Source organism: Falco cherrug, chromosome 7, assembly GCF_023634085.1.
Source record: "Falco cherrug isolate bFalChe1 chromosome 7, bFalChe1.pri, whole genome shotgun sequence".
NCBI lineage: Eukaryota > Metazoa > Chordata > Aves > Falconiformes > Falconidae > Falco > Falco cherrug.
In genome coordinates this window covers 35,250,980-35,270,168 of record NC_073703.1, presented here as the reverse complement: position 1 = coordinate 35,270,168, position 19,189 = coordinate 35,250,980, and the positions used below count along the sequence as shown (strand labels likewise).

General features: G+C 49.5%; 1 protein-coding gene and 1 long non-coding RNA gene across 3 annotated transcripts in view; one reads left to right on the top strand and one right to left on the bottom strand.

Annotated features, from left to right (window-relative positions):
- Positions 1–3,639: 3,639 nt before the first annotated feature.
- TXNDC16 (thioredoxin domain containing 16) overlaps positions 3,640–19,189 on the bottom strand; it is a 41,874-nt gene continuing 26,324 nt past the window's right edge. For both annotated transcript variants that reach the window (XM_027803464.2, XM_005437898.3), the window contains 5 exons: positions 14,599–14,683; positions 9,662–9,800; positions 8,884–9,044; positions 7,119–7,309; positions 3,640–5,748 (listed from right to left, as the gene is read on the bottom strand). In XM_027803464.2, coding sequence (XP_027659265.1) covers positions 5,465–5,748; positions 7,119–7,309; positions 8,884–9,044; positions 9,662–9,800; positions 14,599–14,683 — 860 coding nt within the window. In that variant the 3' untranslated portion in view covers positions 3,640–5,464. The remainder of the gene's footprint in view (positions 5,749–7,118; positions 7,310–8,883; positions 9,045–9,661; positions 9,801–14,598; positions 14,684–19,189) is intronic.
- LOC129736504 (uncharacterized) lies at positions 9,819–18,821 on the top strand. Its single transcript, XR_008733211.1, has 2 exons — positions 9,819–10,690; positions 16,778–18,821. It is a non-coding gene; the product is annotated as an uncharacterized LOC129736504 (long non-coding RNA).

Below are 19,189 nucleotides of genomic sequence, written 5' to 3'. Positions count from 1 at the left end.
AGGGATTGCCATGGGGTGGTCCATGGAGGTGGCTGTTCTTCCAGCCTGGTCTTTGACTTCACCCATGGGGTGTGAGAGTCACTCTGAGAGGCCAGCAGCATGAACAGCGAGGTCCCTGCATGGACATCCACGTCACTCAGCCTGGAGACAGAGCAGGATGCTGTAGCTGTGGGCGTAGTCCCAGAAGATGCTGGCGGTGGAGCAACTCTCTGTTGGGAAGGGAAAATACGGAGAAAGCATTCTATGAGGAGCCGGTTCAGGCTGCTTGTTGCAGCTCCATCCTGATCCCTGGCTTCAGGAGGATGGAGTCAGTGGTACCCTTGAGACCCAACCTCTGCCCATGCTGAGCATGGGGAAGAAGGGATGGAGACCCCATCACGGCCACCCTGCAAGCTGCTGTGGGCGGTGTGGGTTTGGGTGCTGTGGGTACCTGCCCTGGGTCTGCAGTAGAAGCACAGCTGTATTTTTAGCAATGGAAGTGTCAGGCGGAAAAGCCACCCTACGCAATGAGGAAACCCATCCCACCCAGTCACCACTCCTTATCTCACATCCCAGCTCCATCCTGCCCCTGCACCCTCCCTTCCCCAGTGCAGCTCCTCTGCCACCTCCAGCCGTGCCAATATGGCACCGACCACTTCCCATCCCACCTCTGGACCAACATCTGTCCACTTCCAGATTCCCCCCAGCTTGCTCCCCACCACTGTGCTTCAGCCACCACTCCTGCCCCAAATCAGCAGGCAGCAAGGGCATTGCCTGGGCTCGGGGAGCTGGTTTGGGTCTGGGCAGGGGGGCCTGCTGACAATGACAGACCACCCTGGGCACTGCTGAGCCACAGGACCCTTCTCTCATCCCCTCAGGCAATGCCAGGGCATGGGGACCCCAGCCCCAGTGTACCAGGGTGGTTTGCATCAGCCTTGTAAAACTGGATGCCCCCAAGAGCGGGCTGAGGGCTGGCTGGCTGCCTGCCCAAGGTGATTTGAGAAAGCCTCAGCAGGAGACCAGTGTCACCCAGCAACTCTGGGCAAACAGCCCCAGCCACGGCTCCGTCTGTGCCAGCAGGGCTCTGCAGCAGGGGACAGTGCCCCGTGGCAGGCACCACGGCCAAGCTGTGCTGGAAACAAACCTGCCCTGTCAGGTAGCAGCAGGGAAAGCATCTCTGCCAGGCTGAACCACCAGATGGGATGGAGTGACTGGTTCCCACCATCCCCCAGCCCTGCCAGACACCCTGTCCCTGCGTAGCACCAGGCACCGATGAGCCCAAGAGACACAAGCCAGCCCACCAGGTCTTGTCCTGATTCACATCCTGGCAGCGCTGCCAGGAATCGCTGACACGGCCACTGCCTGCACACAGGCAGACGTGTCCTCCCCGTGCCCCCGCTCCTGCCTTGCAGCATCTCCCTCCTGGAGGCAATGCCCTCTCCCACCTCCTCCCCACAGCCTTCTCTCACACCACCCTGAAGCTGTATCCCTATGGCAGAGCCAGATGAGAGCCTGGCCATGGAGTGAGGCTTACTGGGAGGGACTGTGGCCATCAGTGCTCCAGGATGAGCTGAGAACAGCTGATTTGGAAAATTCACCTTCCACCGCAAGGATTTGTCTTTCACCATCCTCGTTTTGCTCAAAGGGAGAAAAATCTGAGAGAAATGCCATAATTGCTTCCCGATGTCCCATGGTTTGGAGAGCACCCAGCAAAGACATCAGTGGGAGCAGGTGGGAGCTTGCTGGCTCCTGAGTCAGTTGGCACCAAACACCGAGGGTGGCAGACGGCATGGGAACCCTCGTCCTGCAGCCGGCTCCAGGCTTTCATGCTATTCAATCCAATGCCCCTTGGCCCAGCCATGCAGTGAGCACCTCTGTAACTCTTCCTCTAAAAGCTTTTTAAACAAGGACAAAACAACGTGCACCCTTAATGTTCCCTCTGCCCTGCAGTGAGCACTGCTGCTGCAAGCCTTCCTCCCTCTGAACTGATGATGATGGCTCTGCAGGACTCATCAAAGATGGCGAAACATCACTCAGACCACAGCACATGGAGAACTTCCTATTGTTTTGGACAATAATTTAAATTGTTTTGCTCTCCAGGACAAGCACTTAATCTATTTTTCGGGGTGTGTATTATCATTTTATCTTCTGGTCAACCACTGACATGTAAACATCCCCTGAAAGGCTCCAAAGCGCACAAAGCAGATGCAAATGCCCACCTTTGGCATAGTGCTGGAATAAAGCGCCATCAAGAGAAGAGTTTGGTCTGAAGCTATAAATAGTTGATACCGTATCTGTCAGAAAGTTTATCAGTTCTTCAGCTCAGCCTGCATCTTGCTAGCATCATCTAGGGAGCCAGGTCTGTGGTTTACCCAGATAGATGTGTTTTTTAGTGTTAAATGGTTGAAAAATGAGCTGATAGCATCAGTGTTCATTGTAACCTCGCCTCAGTTCAGCATCAGTACATGCTGAGACACAGAGAAGTGGTAGATGTGCGCACAGTCACCCAGCAGTCACTGGCTGCCTTCCACTTCTTTGCCAAGCAGTGTGTACAGGACAGCATCCTGCTCCTCAAGCCTGCTGGGATGTACTCCATCCCTCGCCGCTGCCCCCAGGCCCAGAGCTCTTCTTCCTCCATAAACACTGTCCCCTGAAAATCTCTTTCCACACTGGTCTGTCCCCTGAGCCGCAGCTATCAAGAACAACCTTGTGCAGGAATGTTTCCTCCAGCGAATGAGTGTGCTGTAGGATGTAGACCACAGTCAAACTGTCCCCAATGTCCCTAACATTTTCTCCCTGCCCATACATATCCTGTCACATATAGCCTCAATAGATTTCCTTAAGTGCCTGCTTGTGCTACACAATGGAAAAGACGTTTTGTATTAAAGAAAGCCTGAACTCAAAGCGAGGCCCATGTGCCCTGATGTGGTCCAGGACCCTGACCCACACCCATGCTCACAGTCAGCAGCTCCAGCAAACAGCTGCCGACCCAGTTCAATGCTGGCAGCAGTGGGACATGCACAAGCATGTCCCTTCCCCAAGACAACACAGGTACTTATAGCACTGGCAGCTGCAGGGACCCACTGCCTGTGCTTGGCCGGGGGCTCCTGGCACCCCAGACCCCAGCTGGGAGGCTCGAGCTGATGGATCCTGCTGTTGATGTCAGGGCTGAAGCCTGCAGAGCTGAGACTTGCCAACCCTTCAGGCTCGCTGTTGCCCCTGGGAGCAAACAACCCCTTAGCTACCAGCATGCCCACGGGACCCCACCGGATCGCTGTTTCTGACCCCCCAGCACTTTGGTGGCAATGCTCCAGCATGAATTAAGCAGCACTGGGAGAGGCAGCAGTTTTCACAGCCATAACCAAGATGTGGCACTGACCCCTAGTGACAAGCTCCCGCCCCGATGCCGCGCAAGAAGGGCTGCGATTGAAAAGGATGCACGGCAAAGAAGAGCAAGGATGCCATTGAAAAAGGATGCACGGCAAAGAGCAAGGATGCAGGAACGCTTCTTGTCTTGCACAAACCCTGCTGAAGGAAGGGGTCCTTCGGCTGCAGGGCTTGGCAGGCTGGGGGAGCCTTCCTGCAGGGGTGCATCCACCCCAGCCCAGGACACCAGCCCCTCCACTCAACACGCTGCACCCAAAGCAGATGCAGATTGACTATATTTGAGACGGAGTTTATTGAAGACATCAATGGCAAGCCCAAATATCGCACTTCACCTGCATCAAGTGGGAAAGCGATGCTGTAACGTCAGCAGTGGCATCGGTAGGGACAGGATGGGAAATGACCGACGTACAGCTTGTAGAGCCCAGCAGTGTAACGACATTATACAGCAGAGGAATGACGGGAACTCACAGAGGATCTGTTCACGCCCTGACCTACTCCTTCCCTTGGGAATACTCAGCTGCATGGCAGGCTCCGATCTGCATGCTATAGTTTCTTATTTAAATACACACATTTTGGCTCTAAGCCTGTCATTAAGTCCAAAATCAGTCTGTTTCAATTAAGGGCTTCAAGGAGAGCCCTTGGACTAACGGTCTATTTCTGAGCATTTCAAAATACTCCCAACCATGTGGGCTGCTTGCAGGACGAGAAATACAGCCTTCACAATGCTCTCAGCAGTTCCTTACCATCTATTTGTCCCCTTCCCAGTAACTTCAGAGCCATAAGGAGGAGGATCTGACCCTCCCAGCGGTGCTGTCAAAGGGAACAGATGTCTATTGAACGGGGTGGGGAGATCGTCATGGCATGGGTGGGATTACACAAAGCTTCCCTCCAAACGCATGGCTCGCCCCAGCCCACATCGGCCTGCAGGCTCAGGTCCTCCAGCAAGGAATGACAGACCTTCTGCTGTCCCCAGGAGATGGGCAGAGGGTGGAAAGCCACTTCGCCAGGTCTTGGATCTCCCCATCTAGATATGGATGTGAAGCAGCTCCATCCCACCTTGGAAGGACCTGTCCCCAGCAGCACCAGCCCTGCCCTTCATCTCTCTCCCCTCATTTCCAGAGCACTGGGCTTTCTGCAGACCTCACTCCCTGCACTGTCTCCAGCTCAGGAGGCACCAACCTTGCTGCTGTCACCGAGAGCAAAGAAAAATGGAGGCTGCAAATAACCCCCGGGCTTGTAACCAAGAAAATGCCAGCACTGAGCAAAGCCATCTTCCACCCTGCCTGCCCTTGGGATTTGCTGGCAGATTTTTGCCCCAGCTATTCACGGCTGTTGTGATGACCTGAGCTCTGGCCTTTGTAACAAAACTGCTTTAACCAGATACTGCTCTTACCCCTGAGGATGATATTGCTCACAAATTCGGTTCACAAGTCAGGTGTGAACACAAGTGGGTGCCAGCTGAAGCAGCCCTGGAGAGGGCGGCACACTTGCCCTCCCAGCTCCACGTGGCTACAGCGCAGGCATAACCACTTTTTGAGAGCAGGGCTCGCCAACACACATCAGCAGAGCAGCTACTGTAACCCAGGGAAATGTGCCTTTTAACCTGGAGTCACTCATCCCTTCCTGATTAGAGGCAACCAAAGCGTCTAGGTGAGACATACAGAAACTGTAGAGCAGGGCTGCATTGATTTGACTTTTCCAGCGTAGTTTGTTGTGTGGGTGAGCCTCTAGCACGTGGTGAGCTCACCCCATCTCTCCCCAGTGATAGAGTGGGCTGAGCTCCTTCACAGCAACCTCCCTGCAGATCTGCTCACACCGCTTTCTGAAAAACGCAACCCCAACAGCACTGGGGGGCCGACATGCGCCGTGCAGACACGTTTCTGGCATCAGAAACCACAGCCACCGCAGAACAGCCAGCACCCTGCAGCCAGGCGCTCACACTCGGGCTTAGGGGCTGTTTTACCCCTTCACTATTAATTTACAGCTAAAAGCACTTCTCTCCCTGGTGTAAAGGCTCACGGAGGGCTGGGGAAGTGACAAGGTTTTCTGGGCGCTGTCCCATATCTTTCACTGCCCCAGGCAGGGAGATGCCCAGCTCTCAGAGCTCAGTGTGCCTCTTGCCCTGCTTCTCCCTTGCTGCCAGCCTCGGGGCTGTCCCCCGCAGGTCCCTCCCAGGGGACCCGACTTTCTCTGCCTTGGTCTCCTGGGACTGCTCCTCCTGGACAGCAGTGTCCCCTCCCAGGCTTTCGGGCAGGTGCCGTGCCGGCTTGTCCCCGCGGCGTTGGGAGGTGTGGAGGGGGAGCTCAGGCATGGCGGTCTCCATCATCTGAAGGAAGTCGTAAGCAGGGAGAGGTGGTTTCCAGTCTTCCTCAGACAAGGTACCTGAGAAACAAATACAGTCCCAGGTTAGCAAGAGTTACACAGCCCCACTGGGGTTTTTTCTGCTCTGCCAGTGAATGTGAAATTAAAGATAATTTCTTAACGATCACCCTCTTTCCTCCAGAACTAATATCACCACCCAAATTAAAGCAGCCAGGGGTGTGTTAATGTTTACTGGAGCTGGCCAAGGCTTTGCTCCCCAAAGGCTGAGCAGGGTCCCTCTGTCCTCAGTCACCCCCACTGCAAAGGCCACACTGGATGCCTGCCCACCACTGGGGGGATGTTTCATTCAGGCCCCAGATAATGACCGTGCGTTACTGAGATGCCATTAGGAGTGAGGGGAGACCACCATCTACACGAGGAAGAAGCAGTCTCATAAGAGGATGCTCTTTAATTTACGCTTTTAACACTGATCACACAGTTTGTAGCACTGAAAAGCCGGAGGAGGGAGGCTGTGATGGCTGGCACAGCCCTTGGCCATGCAGTGAGCTGTGTGCATACACCCCCTCCCCCGACACCCCTGAAAACTAAGCCCCTACCTAGAGATCTACATGACAGCCAGGTGCCTTTAGCTGTAGCAATGGAAAGAGGTGTGGGAGGACAGCTGGCTCACAGGGTTCTCCCAGCGATTCCTGGATCAGAAATGGTGTCTTAAGCTCTGGTAGAAGCCTACACATCCTACCCCACCAGGCTGATACCAGCTTTTGGGAACACTTGCTTTGAAAGGGTCATTTGAAAGATCAAATGGAGCCACCCCATCACCATTCCAGAGCCTGGAGCCGGCTGGCAGCCAACAATTCCCAAGATCCCTGTAGCATCCCATGGCTACAAGTAACACATGAGGAAGGCATATCTGTGCTGCCTTTCTCCAAAGCTTCAGCAGACTGATCAAGGCAGAAGGGATGCAGTGAAAAGCTTCATGGTACAAGCCAACCCTTTATGTCTCAAAGACCACAGCAAGAAACCAGCTTCATTATCCTCTCCCATTCAAAAAAATGCTGGAAGGTGCCTAAAGAGCAGTTATTTCTTATGCCTGCAACTGGGAGTCAGGAGATGTTTTATTAGCAAGCTGTGTTTCAGAAGGTCTGTTCACAGCAACCAGAGAGCACAGTCAGGTTTGGGGATTATTGCAGGGAAGAGATTTGATTCAGAACTATTCACGCTTGGCTCTGAACATTAAACAGTCCCGATGCAAACTTGTGAGTGCGGGTATTCTCTTCTGTCCGGACTATTTGTACTTCTTAAACTAGCATAGCTAGTTTTTCCATCATTGAATTCCAGGGCAGACAATTTATTGCACGTAGCATCTTCTCATAAACAGACCGGAGCTAACAGTGTGTGCTTAGGAACGTTACAAACGTGTGTCCACTTACTGCTGGGAATCTCCAGTCCTGCTTTTAGCTTCTCCAGCCAAGACAAGATGTTCATTTCAGTGATGGACTGCTCTGATGGGAACTTGAATACCTCACCCCCAGCATGAAGGTTCACCCAGACAAGAACAGGCAGCGACGGCGTGGTGGCAAAGTATGCCTTCAGGACCCCGCGTCCCACTGGAGTCTTCTTCCTGATGGGAAGAGGAGATTCAACTTGCTCACCAGCTGTTTGGCAGCACAACAGGACCGAGCGCCAAGCAAGCACCAAAGCCCTTGAGCCACATCCAGCAAAGCACACGGTTTTGCCTACGAGACACCTGTAGAAGCTCACCACATTATTTATAAGATCAACACCTTAAGCAAGCCATTAGAGTCCCATGGAGGGGAAGCGGATAGCACATTTGGTGTGTAAAGAAATCCTTGAGCAGGACAAGCTGGGGTAAACTCTGAGGGTGTGGAACATTCTCTATCCTAGGTTTTTAAGGACAGGTGAGACAGGAGGGGGGCAGGTCCTGCAGCCCGCTGTGGTTAGCCCCTGTTTGCAGGGAGAGCTACTAGCTCCCTCCAGCCCAGCTGCTGCCACTGTCCCACAGCTGCAGCCAGCCCGCAGCAGGTGGAAAGGCAGGAGCTGATGCGGAGGGCTGTGCTCAGGTGGTCCAGCCCCTGGACAGCTGCTGGGTGTTTCCCCACAGCCCGAGGAGCTGGGATGGCAACTTCCCCAGGTGACACAGAAAGAGGCAAAAGAGGACATCGAGATGGGGGACAGCAAGCCCACGAAGATGCCGAGTCCTTCTGACACTATCTTCAGGCTGAGGAGTGATGCTCCAAGTCTGAGCTGGCTCTCACCATGGGAATGAGGTCCTCTTTCTAGGACTATCTTACTCTTTTTCCAAGCCAGTGGTTGTATTCTGCCCTTTTTTGTGGCAATGCCCTTTTGCTCTGACAAAGGACAGCTCTTTCTCAGGAAAGGAGTGCAAAGGCAGATGTGTAGGTGGGGAAGTTCCAGGGGCTCTCGTCTATTCTGCATTACTGGCAAACAAATCGTCTTCTCTTCAAAAACGTGCATTCCCCGTTAGTTAAACTTCAGCCCACGCTGCGAGGCACTGCCCAGACTTCAAAGGACGTTATGATTAAGACAGTGAGGTGTCTCTGGGCTTGGGCAAAACAAACCAAGGCGAAAAATTGAAAATGCAACTAGGGAGGAGAGGATTAAAAAAAAAAATCCCCTCTCCTACAACCTTCTGCTTCTTAGTTCCTGGATTCATTTTGATTCTTGAATATTTTTTAAGTTTGCCTTACAGGGCTTCTGGCTGCCCCTTCTGAAAACTTCCTTTACCCCAGAGTCAGCAATCTGCAATTGCTTTGTTGTGCTTCCCTCTAATTGCCAGTGGAAAATCACCAGAAGACACACCAGGAGGGCCAGTCTACTTTTTTCTCCCACATGTGACACAAATACAAATGACACCAGAGCCAGGGTCAAGCTACTATACGATATCCTTGAGAACATTTTATTCTATTGAAAATTATATCTGCTATCAATTAAATGTTTACTAATTTTACTTTGTCGTGCAATTTTGCAGCTGCCCAGAACACGTACTGACTCATTGCCAAATGATTTGACCTCCCAACTCATGACGATTTTAGACCAAAGAGACACGTTACCCGCTAGATAGTGTTTTCAGTAGTTGCAGACTCAGTTTTTTCTTGCCCTGAAATGCTAAGAGCGAGCTAACGGAAAGAAGAAAAGAGGTTTTTACACACTCACAAGTTCAACCAGCAAGCCACAAACTCTTGCTGGGGTCTTCCTTTTGCCAGCTTCAGCATTTCATTGCCTTCCATTTGACCGATGTCACCATCGCTGAACAAGATGAGGAAGGGCTTTCCGAGTTGCAGGTAGCAGGGCAGATTTTGCACAGTGATTTCTGGCTGCAAGATACCAAAACAAGAAGTTGGGGTTTATGGGGAGAACAGGACAAAATTAGACTTTTTGTCCTGATGCAAGAGGTGCGGGGGCAAAGCAACGCCGTAGTGTCTGCGTATAACGCAAGCAGCTTGAAAATGAGTGTGGGTGCTGGGATGGTGGTGCACATTAGAGATGCCTCTGCCCAACCCTGCCCATTGCAAGCCAAGTCTGTAGGAGCAGCTGTGCACTCTGAGATGAAGGGATACGAGCAGAGAAGGCAGAAGCAGGGCCAGCTCAGAGCTCCACATGTTATGGCTATGACCAGTCTCTGAAAGGCACGTGCGAGAGGCAGGGAGCAGACCCTGCGAGAGGGCAACCCACCACAGCAGCGGGTCTGTGACTATGGGCACAAGCCAGTCAATCACCCCCCCAGGGTCTCCTCCCACGAGACCACACAGCAAACAGCAGATTCCTGTCCAGACTGTCTGATCCAAGCCATAAAATTTAAAAACAAACATAACACAGCATGATAAAAATAATGAGTAAACATATTTATCTTGCAGAGCTCCATGCTATAATCAGTGCTTCTGCAAATGACCACAATGGAAAAAGGATGTTTTGTTTTTTTTTTTAAACTTACAAAAGCGTCCAGCAATTTGTATCTGATCATCTGCACCATCTCCTGTATGCTCTGTTTGGGCAAAGCCATGCCCTCGACTCTCTGACCTCCGCTCCTGGCAAGGAGGAGAGCTGGGGGAGACACCGCATATTTACGGGATCTGAAAAAGAAGTATGGAAAAAAGGACTGGTTGGGGGATTTGATGCACTCCAAATCTGCTGCATGCAGAGCTGGCATCCTCATGGTGAAAACTGGGGATGCCTAGATTTAGATGAGATATTAGGAAGAAATTCTTTACTGTGAGGGCAGCGAGGCGCTGGCACAGGCTGCCCAGAGCAGCTGTGGATGCCCCATCCCTGGGAGTGCTCAGGGCCAGGCTGGATGGGGCTGGGAGCAACTTGGGCTGGTGGGAGGTGTCCCTGCCCATGGCAGGGGGTCGGAACTAGATGGTCTTTAAGGTCTCTTCCAACCCAAACCATTCTGTGATACGGATTCTGTGCAGGGGAGGGAAAGGCTGCTGTCAGAGGCCCAGGCGACTTCAGGAGGAAAGGGTCACCTGCCCCATCACCCACTCCAGCCCCTGCACAGCCCTCATTTGATGGGAGAAATGGGGCTGACACGTCCCCTCTTACCCTTCTGAAACAAGCACTTACCCAGCTCACACCAGCCGCTAAATACACACACACACTAAACCAGCACTTTCTTCTGCAAAAAGGCACCAGCAGCTAAATAACAGGGAAAATTCAAAACACCACCGTCTGAACTGTTTGCTGCCACTTCTCTTTCATTTTCGCACCTAAGGTTAGGTGCTGCAAATACACACCCAGCGCCTTACTCTGCCTCACCAGCCAAGGCAAACAGAAGGTCATAGACTCCATCTGAGGGACACCAACCTACACCACATGAGCTCCAGGAGATCTGATTTTTGCCTTGGTGAACACAAGCAACTTTGCTGAAGGCCAGCCCTGCGTTAGAGCGACACGCTCAGCCTGCACACATATACTCCTGGTGGAGAAGCCAGCTCATCCTTTATTTCCCAAGATTCTTCTGGTAAGAGGGTTCAAGGGTATTTAAATAAAAGCTGAGAAAGTGGAAAGGGCAAAAATAGGAGAAGTCTGCGCAATGAAAGGGCAGGGGGTCCACCAAGATGGGAGAGTAATTTTCTGGAAGTTTGAGGAACTTCAGTCCTGGAGGCTCCAGATGTCAGTGCCCAGAGGAAGGGCAGGACAGGGGAAGTCAGCTGCCTCAACACTTTTTATGGAGGGCATCTGTAGTTCATTTTTCAAAGGCTACTGGTAATTTTTCAAAGGCCATGACACCAGAAATGCTGGGGAAGTGAGCGAGGTGTAAGGACATTTTGGGTTGTGGAGTTGGGAAGGTGGAAAGCCTTTGATTTTCCTTTTCAGAAGTTATCTGGTCCGTCTTTTTTTTTTTTTTCCCTCTATATGAGAAAGATTCAACAAAGACCCAGCCTACCGCAAAGGCAGCTCATACAAAAGTCATATTACAACCAATCGCACTTTCCTCTGTGGTTTGCCCGGGCAAATTCAGTTTGGACACCTATTTTAGCAGTTCTGAATGGGATGGAGATTTGTTCAAATTTCCTTTAAAAATGTCAGTGTTTGGTGGTTTAGGTCATCAATGACAAAGCACGTGGATGAAACTGAAGATAAATTTCTATGGTGTTCAGCTCATGTGCAGGCCTATCACTTCCTCCATCACAGCACTTATCTGCCTGGAAATAATACACCCACTGCAAATTTCTAAGGGGGCACCCCAGATCTGCACAGATGTCTTGGTAAAGAGCAGCAGTAATGAACGACCATGGACTTTCTCCAGGCCTTCAAACATTGTGAATCCATTGCTAAACTGTTCTTGCACTTATCCAAGCCATTTTAGCTTTTTTAATTTATTTGCATAAATCCAGCCCTGAGCTAAGCTCCAAGCTCTGCTACTCAAAGCAGCTGATTCTCACCCCTCTGGTCATGGCTGGAAATCCTTTGAGCTACCAGGAAGATCCCGAACATTCCTCTCTTGTTTTTCAAATTAACTTGTATTTGCCATTGAATAAAAATGGTAAAACCCTAGAAAATTCTTTAAAGCTGGGATTTTGAACTTCCCAAACTTCCACAGGCTTTAAAGAGACTCTGTGGCTTGATCATGTCTCAGAGGCAGTGAGGACTCTTGCTCCCTATGTCTAACTACATCAACTTGTTCAGCAGCCTTTGATAAGGAAGATTCTTATATACCACCAGAAAAGCCAACAAATTCCCCATCTAGTAGCTAGAGTCTACCCTGAAATCACTTCTCATCTTACTGGTACTGAGTGGTTGTATTGTTGCTTTCAACAGCTCTCTATTTATATAGCAGGGGTGTTCTATGGGTAATATGAGACTTGCATTTAAATCAAAAACATCTGCAAACAAATACTTGGCAGGAATCTATGACATCTCAGTATTTGAGAAATAAATAATGACTTCATTCAAAGCATTTCTTCCTTAACAGTTTCTTATTTTTTCAGTAGTTACCAACCAAACAGGTGCTTACTGCTAACAACATTCTTTGTTTATTTTGTGTACCTTTTTCTCTGGGAAGAGGGGACTCAGCTTTCCGTGACCTGGAGCCACAAATATTTCCTCCTTGAGTGTTTAGCAGAATAGCTTTTCTTTTCTTAAGAAGGGAAGTGAGCCTGGCTCTTGCATAAGGAATTCCTGTAAGTGTTTACTTTCTGCTTACAGTTGAGAAGATGACCAGCTACAGTAGCTTCACCCACAAATCACAGCCAAAATCCAAACTTGGCAGAACGAGTATCAATATAAACTGTATTAATTATTCCAGCTACACAGGAGCACAGCTGCAGAGTGGAACAGCAGGATGGAGGGGTATTCTTGCATGTGTCATTGCTAAGAGAACACAGGCTTTTTCTGCTGGTACCTTGTTTTGTAAGATCACCCTACCTTCCTTAGCTTTTTTTTTTTTTTTTTTCTTCTACCAGCTGGACCGAGATCCTTAGGGGAGAAAAGCCTTTTAGTTTGGGGGGGGTCAGGTTTTTCACCTGGTTGCAGCTCCTGTAGCTCTGTTTCCCAGTGGTCTCCCACCCCATCGCTGAACGAGCCTGGTGTTGCCTCATTTCTAAGACCCAGCCACAACCAGTGCTTCGAGCACAGTTTGGTTAATAGAGATGTACTACCACGGTATTTGCATTTTCATTCTCCATGCGTAACACAAAAATGCCCACAACTCATCAGACATGCTAGAGATGCGCTTGCATCTGTTGCATTTCTGGCTTTTAAACCCACACATGGAAAACAGGCCAAGGACCTTCTGGGATTTTTAACTCTGCCTTGATAGCTAATTCCTGATGGAAATGAGATGCCAGGGCAAGCTGAAGATTCCTCCCGGCTCTAGCTGCATTTACAGCTACTGAAGCATCTCTCGCAGTCTAATCCAAAGCGCTTTGCCCCTTACTGGAGTGAGTCAATGACAGTTAAGTGCATGGGCTGATACGTGCTCAGATCCCATTAGCTCCAATTTGGCTTGAAGTTAGGGCTGCAGCTGACACCCTTATTCAATCAAAAACTGACCAAGAAAGCCCTGACTTCACCCTTACCCTATGTAGGGGAAGGCAGCTGCTGTATTTTTCCAGCACTCCATCAGAAAGAGGATGCACCTCCCCAAAGCTCTGTCTGGAAATGGTGGCAATGTCTTGCCAAGGGGAGGGAAATGTGTGGGCACATCTTTCAAGAAAAAAAAACATCCACGGTAAGATTAACTGTTGAAAATATAGAGGTAGGCTCTTCCCTGTCCTCAGCAGCCACAAACACCTCACAGCCAGATGTGAGTGCCCACCGGGAAGCTGGATGAGACCGAAGTGGTGTAACACCTTTCACAGCGCTGTAGAAAGGCCACCTGCTCCAGGGACAGAGAGCATTTATTTCAGGGCTTTCAAATCATTTCCCAGACACAATTCCCACTCCATTGCTACCTGAGAAAGCCTGCAAGTGGTCACAAGCAGCCTTTCTTTTGGCTGCTCTTGGCAACTGGGGGGCAACCATCAGAGCAAGGCTCACATTTACACACCAGGCTTTGCAGCAATCCCCTTGCCCTCCCCTTCCCCACCACAGGCAGGCACCTTCACAGCATCAGGGTGTTGCAGCACTCTCCAGACTATCAAGCTGCAACAAAGTCTTTTACCACCTCATACCAGCACACTCTTCATACAGTCCCTCTGCTTCCTTCTCCTCCTCTTGCCTCATCCAGGACATGTGGTGTCTCTTCTCTTGCTTCTTCCTCGGCTGCTCCCTCTTCATTGGCTCTCAACCACTTAACAGCACCAGCCACAGCTGCAACTTATCTACATCAGCCAACCCACCGCCCCTGAAGCCAGCCCACAGCTGTATATTATCAATGCTAATTAACCCAGCTTCATTCCTCTACATCAGGACAGGGAAGGGGAGATGAGAAGGTGGAGGGACTGTAGAAGGAGGAGGGACTGTAGAAGGAGGAAGACCAGTAACAATTCATCACCTCTTCCTGATGGTTTTTTCTTCCTCACACACTGATCCTAGCTACAGGGTATAATTTTTCTAGCCTGTTTTTTCCTCCATAAAAGCTTGGTCCTGTTTGTATCAGGAATGCAACAGGTGCATGGGGGCTGGCAGGGCTGGAGGACTGAACGTACCCAGCGTGAACCTGAACAGTGGGAAGGGAGATGACAGTTCATTTCAACAGGACAGAATGAGTTGACCATGGACGGGCTGCAAATCAGTGGCAGAGCCAGGGCTACATCTTCCTTTGGCTGAGTCCTGAGCAATCTCCCTACAGGACTGAGTCACTTGTAGCTGTTTGGAGCTGCTGCTAAACACCCAGCGTGGCCACTGACGCTTGCTCTAGGTACTGGCTTTCACTAAATGCAGAACAGCCTCAATTCTCCCCAAAGAAAAAAAGAATCTACTTACAAAGCCAAGGCATCATCTTCAAAATACATCCCCATTGTCACATGGCCACTTAAGATGTTTCCTGCCTCTTCGAAAGCTTCCCTGGCTGTAAAAAAGACAAAGATACAAAAACAAACAACTGAAAGAGAAGCATCAGCTTCCTCCTGGAAGCTAGCTCGCTGTCTGCATACATAACACCCTCCCACAGCAAACTGTCAGTTGGGAACAAAACTACGATTAGAGGCTCATGAGAAATGGATGTGTCTCATGGCTGCAGGCTACAGGAGGAGGACTTGGCAGAGACTGAAAGGACCAGAAGGAAAGTTCCTATTATGAGAACAGTATTTGCTCTTCAGCCACCAGCACTGAGCTTCCAGGATCTGCGTGACAGAGGCACTGATGGAAAATGAAATGGCTTTAAGGACTTAAAGTCCGTAAGTGTTCTTAGAAACAGGAGACCAATTATAAGTCTAAATAGAAATCTTACAAACCACAGTGACCTTTCAGAAATGACTGATGATGACTTAACTGGACTAGTTTTAAGAGCCCAGCAGATAAACCAGCCTCTCCCCCAAGAGCCTTTTGGTTTTATCCAGTTCCTCAGAGCAGGTCAGGGTTTCAAGCACCCAGCTGGGACAGGGAGTGTGTCTACTGCAAAGCTACATGCTTTGCAGACACAGCATCTCTGCCACTTTATGCAAAGAGAGGACAGCACCTCTGCTGTCACAGCTCAGCATAAACCCACTTGCAGTGGCTGTGAGGGTCCACTGCTCATCTTCAGGTAGAGGTCAGGTAGAGGATGAAGAAGAAAGGACAGGGCTGGGCCTTTCTTCATCCATCACAGCTGAATCTATCTGTGCTGAGAGGCTGGAAACAGATGCCTTTATAAACCAGCCTGTTTTAAGCAGCTGAATCCATGGGAGGTACAAGCTTTATAAGAACATGAGGGCCGTAGCACGTGAGCTTGTAAAATACCGTTATAGAACAGAGATCAAAACTGCTGCTGCCAAAGGTGGGGTGAAACCGGGGCGTATTACAACACCATCCCTCCTCCCACTTTGTATTGAGCAACTGGAAGCAATAAGAAGGCTCTTCCGACTTAAGGAGAGTGAGAAACCACACTCTTCAAAAAAATCCCAAGAATTAAAGTTACATCTCAGATACAGCCATGATAGATGTTGCTTTATAACTGAAATAAGATCTCATTCAGATACTATTTAGTGTTCCTCACAATATTCACCGTCATATCCCAACTGGCCAGCCCAAGCTCTTGGGACCGGTGACTCAGACCTCAACAGACTGAGGCTGGGTCACAACTGGTCACTTTTTGGTTCTTTGCCTCCTGCTTTCCAGCTCCACTCAAAGCTGTCTTTTCCATTGTGTTGGAACACACATGAAAGTGCAGGAACCACACACTTTCATTTACACGATTTTCCTTTCCAAGTGGAAGCTTAGATCCTTAAGGGCGTGGCTGAATGAGGGTTCAGACATGCAGGAAACAACACACATACAACAAAGCTGGTGACACAGCTTGGCTGGTTCATCTTGTGATATAGAGAAATCACCATTGCAGAAGTTTGATGCTGGTTTCCAGCTCTTCGGCTACTTGATTTTATCAGCATTGAAAGAGAAGCAACTCATAGGACTAGCTGATAAGGATCGCTGGGAACTTCACCAACAACCCCCTTGTGAAGTTATTGGTGTCCCAGCTACAGGAGAAAAGGCCACAGAGCAGACCACCAGCTCACCCTGTGCCATAAGGCACTGAAGGACACAGCCTGACATGGAAAGAGCAGGCTCACATCCAAACTCCCTCAGGGGAGCACTTCTACAGGCATTTAACTTTAAACCCTCACTTGAGACTTAAGCTTGTGTTGAAGTGCTGCCCTGGAACAGCCCTAGCTGCAGGAATTCTCTCCTAAATTAGGACAACCTTCAGCAGAGTCCAGGCTTACTCCTTTCATCAGTGTCATTCCCGATGCCATCTTCCCTCCCTATCACACTTCCAAATTTTTCCTTATTTTGGGGGCTGTTCCAGACCCAGAGCTGTTCACCAGACTGTGTTTCTCAACAACTCACAGTGATGGTGCAAGAACTCCCCCAAATTCACACAGCTCCACTACAGACATGAAGCACTTCAAAAGAAGCTGTTTCCTAGAAAATTACTCCTCCCCAAGAGCACTGTTTTAATTCTCTGCAGGGCCTGATCGTGAACTGCGGTACATGCCTTGAGCTGGAATCCCAGCTGCCTTCCACGACAGCTGCCACGAATTGCACAAGCCCAGCTTCACTGCAGGATTTGAGAATAAGAAGGAATAAAACTGCCAGATGGCGAAGGGTCTACAGCTCCTGCAGAGATTTCTGGAGACAGGATCTGAGTATCACCCCTTATCCCTCTAGCAGAAGGCATCTCATGAAACTATGCCCTCCAGCAGCACCTGCAGCATCTTTGCATGCCACCTGCACTTGGTTTATACCAATGCTGGGAAGCCCTACAATGGCACTAGAGCTTTGCAGAATACAGATATATTTTTAAACATTTGCTTCATGGTTTAGGACAGAGACTTACTTCCAAGCATGCTTCCAGTTTCTGCACAGCAAACAAATTTCTCTCCTGTAAGTTCTCCAAGTTTCCAGGAAAATGCTCGTTCATTGCCCTAGTAATACCATTCACCTCTTTGTAACACATTTTAATTAAATTTTTTCCAACAAGCCTCTTTTAGCTCAGACCCACTGAAGGGCTTCTTAACATAGTTGTGACGCCAAGTGTTGGAAAAAATCCAGGGCTTTATTTAACTGGACATCTTGCTGCTCTGTTTCAGTTAACTAGAAATGGCAATGGCATGGTTTGTCGCTGGTTCAGGTTACAGCAAGAATTCTCGCCGTGAGAAAATCATTGGAAATTCCAGGTAAGCCTGCAGGCTGATAAGAGCAGCAATGTGGTTTCCCTGACTCTGGCCTGGGTTTGGTGCCAGAACAGCTGGCTCCAGTTTTCTGCTCCCTCAGGTCGTTCTGCATGACGCCCGAACGCCCCGCAGGTTCCAGGCAGTGAAAGCATCACAAATTTCATCTCCCTTGGCATCTGCGGCTGAGCTACCCCAGACTGCCGCTCCAGATTGCAGCCTGAGCGTGCCCCGAGGGAAGAGACAATCTTGTGGCTCTGCAACAGAGCCATCTGAAAGCTCCAAGACTCATTTTTGCACGGAAGGAAATTAACAGCTTCTATATAGGAAAGAATCTGAGCTCACACGTCCAGCCAGATTCAGGCAGGTTCCTTCCATGAACCCCTCTCACCATTCCCGTGTTGTCCAAGGTCCTACCATGGGGCTAATCCAGGACCCACCGCAGAGTGGAGTATGTTGAATAGAAGGAAGATTCTGCAGCTGAACTGATGAAAATCAGGGAGAAATGGACTACAGTTTTTTTAAGCTCAGTAAGATTTTCTGCTATATTTAACAGACCTAGACTCTCCAGAAGAAAGCAGGTGTATTAGCTGTCAGCTGGCTCGGTGAACACAGCCCAAGTGTTTCCTGGTTGGTTTCAGACATTTTATTTTGTTCTTACCTCTGAGTACAGTGGATTTCCTCTGGACCTCTTCATGTGAGAAAGTAGCTTGTTTTGCATTTAACCAACGTTTACAGGCACAACGGAACTTCAAAATGAAAAATAGTCTAAAATTTTCATCTTAAGAAAGATCAGAAAGTTCTCCTTTTTTTAACGCAGTAATTCCCAGGTGCAGCTGGTAACAGAGAGACTGTGGGGTTGGAAGGCCCTAGCCTTCCACTGTGCATTTGACTGAAGCATGACATCATGTCCCCTTTCCAGACTGACTTTTTTCCCTTTCCCTTGTTACCATAAAGAATTGTCACAAGAAAAATCACTGCAGCTCTCGGGTCCATTTCCCTGTCTTTCTGCAAGGCTGTGGAAAAACCTGATGGATCCTGGACCACAGCAATGGCATGCAGCGAATGATACCTGCGTGGCTAAGAGTACCCCATGTACAGGCAAGGGAGGGAGAGCAGAACTGCTCCACAGTTCAGCCACTGGCCAGGACTACACTGACCAAGACTACAAAGCCAGACAAATTCAAACAAGTTCAGAACACTCCTTCCAGCAACTTTGCTTAGCATTTCTAGCTGATGTCCACCGCTCTGGGGGCTGTGCCTACCTATTTCAAAGTCCAGAAGTAGATTTCATTGAGTTATTTATATTTCATTCATTTGATGCAATAAATTTGCACGTTACCTCATTGTTGCTTTGCCTTTTTTTAAAAAAAATATGTTTTGGATTGTGTGTTGGTTGCAAGGACTGGGACTACCACATTTGCAGGAGGTGTCAGCAAGATGACTATCAATCCAATAGCAGAAAGGGCTTGCTTTAAGAAACAGTATGCTGTGATATGTGGTACATGGACTGCAACAAGAGGCTGATGGATCTAGGCTTGTTCAGTCAGAGGCCAAGATGGGATTTAATGGCAGCCTACAACTGTTTGAAGGGGACTCATAACGAGGACAGAGCCAAACTTCGAGCAGTAAGGGGGAGGAGATACAACAGGGACAACAGGCACAAATCATGGCTTGGTAAATTCAGATTGGGCATATGCAAACTTTCT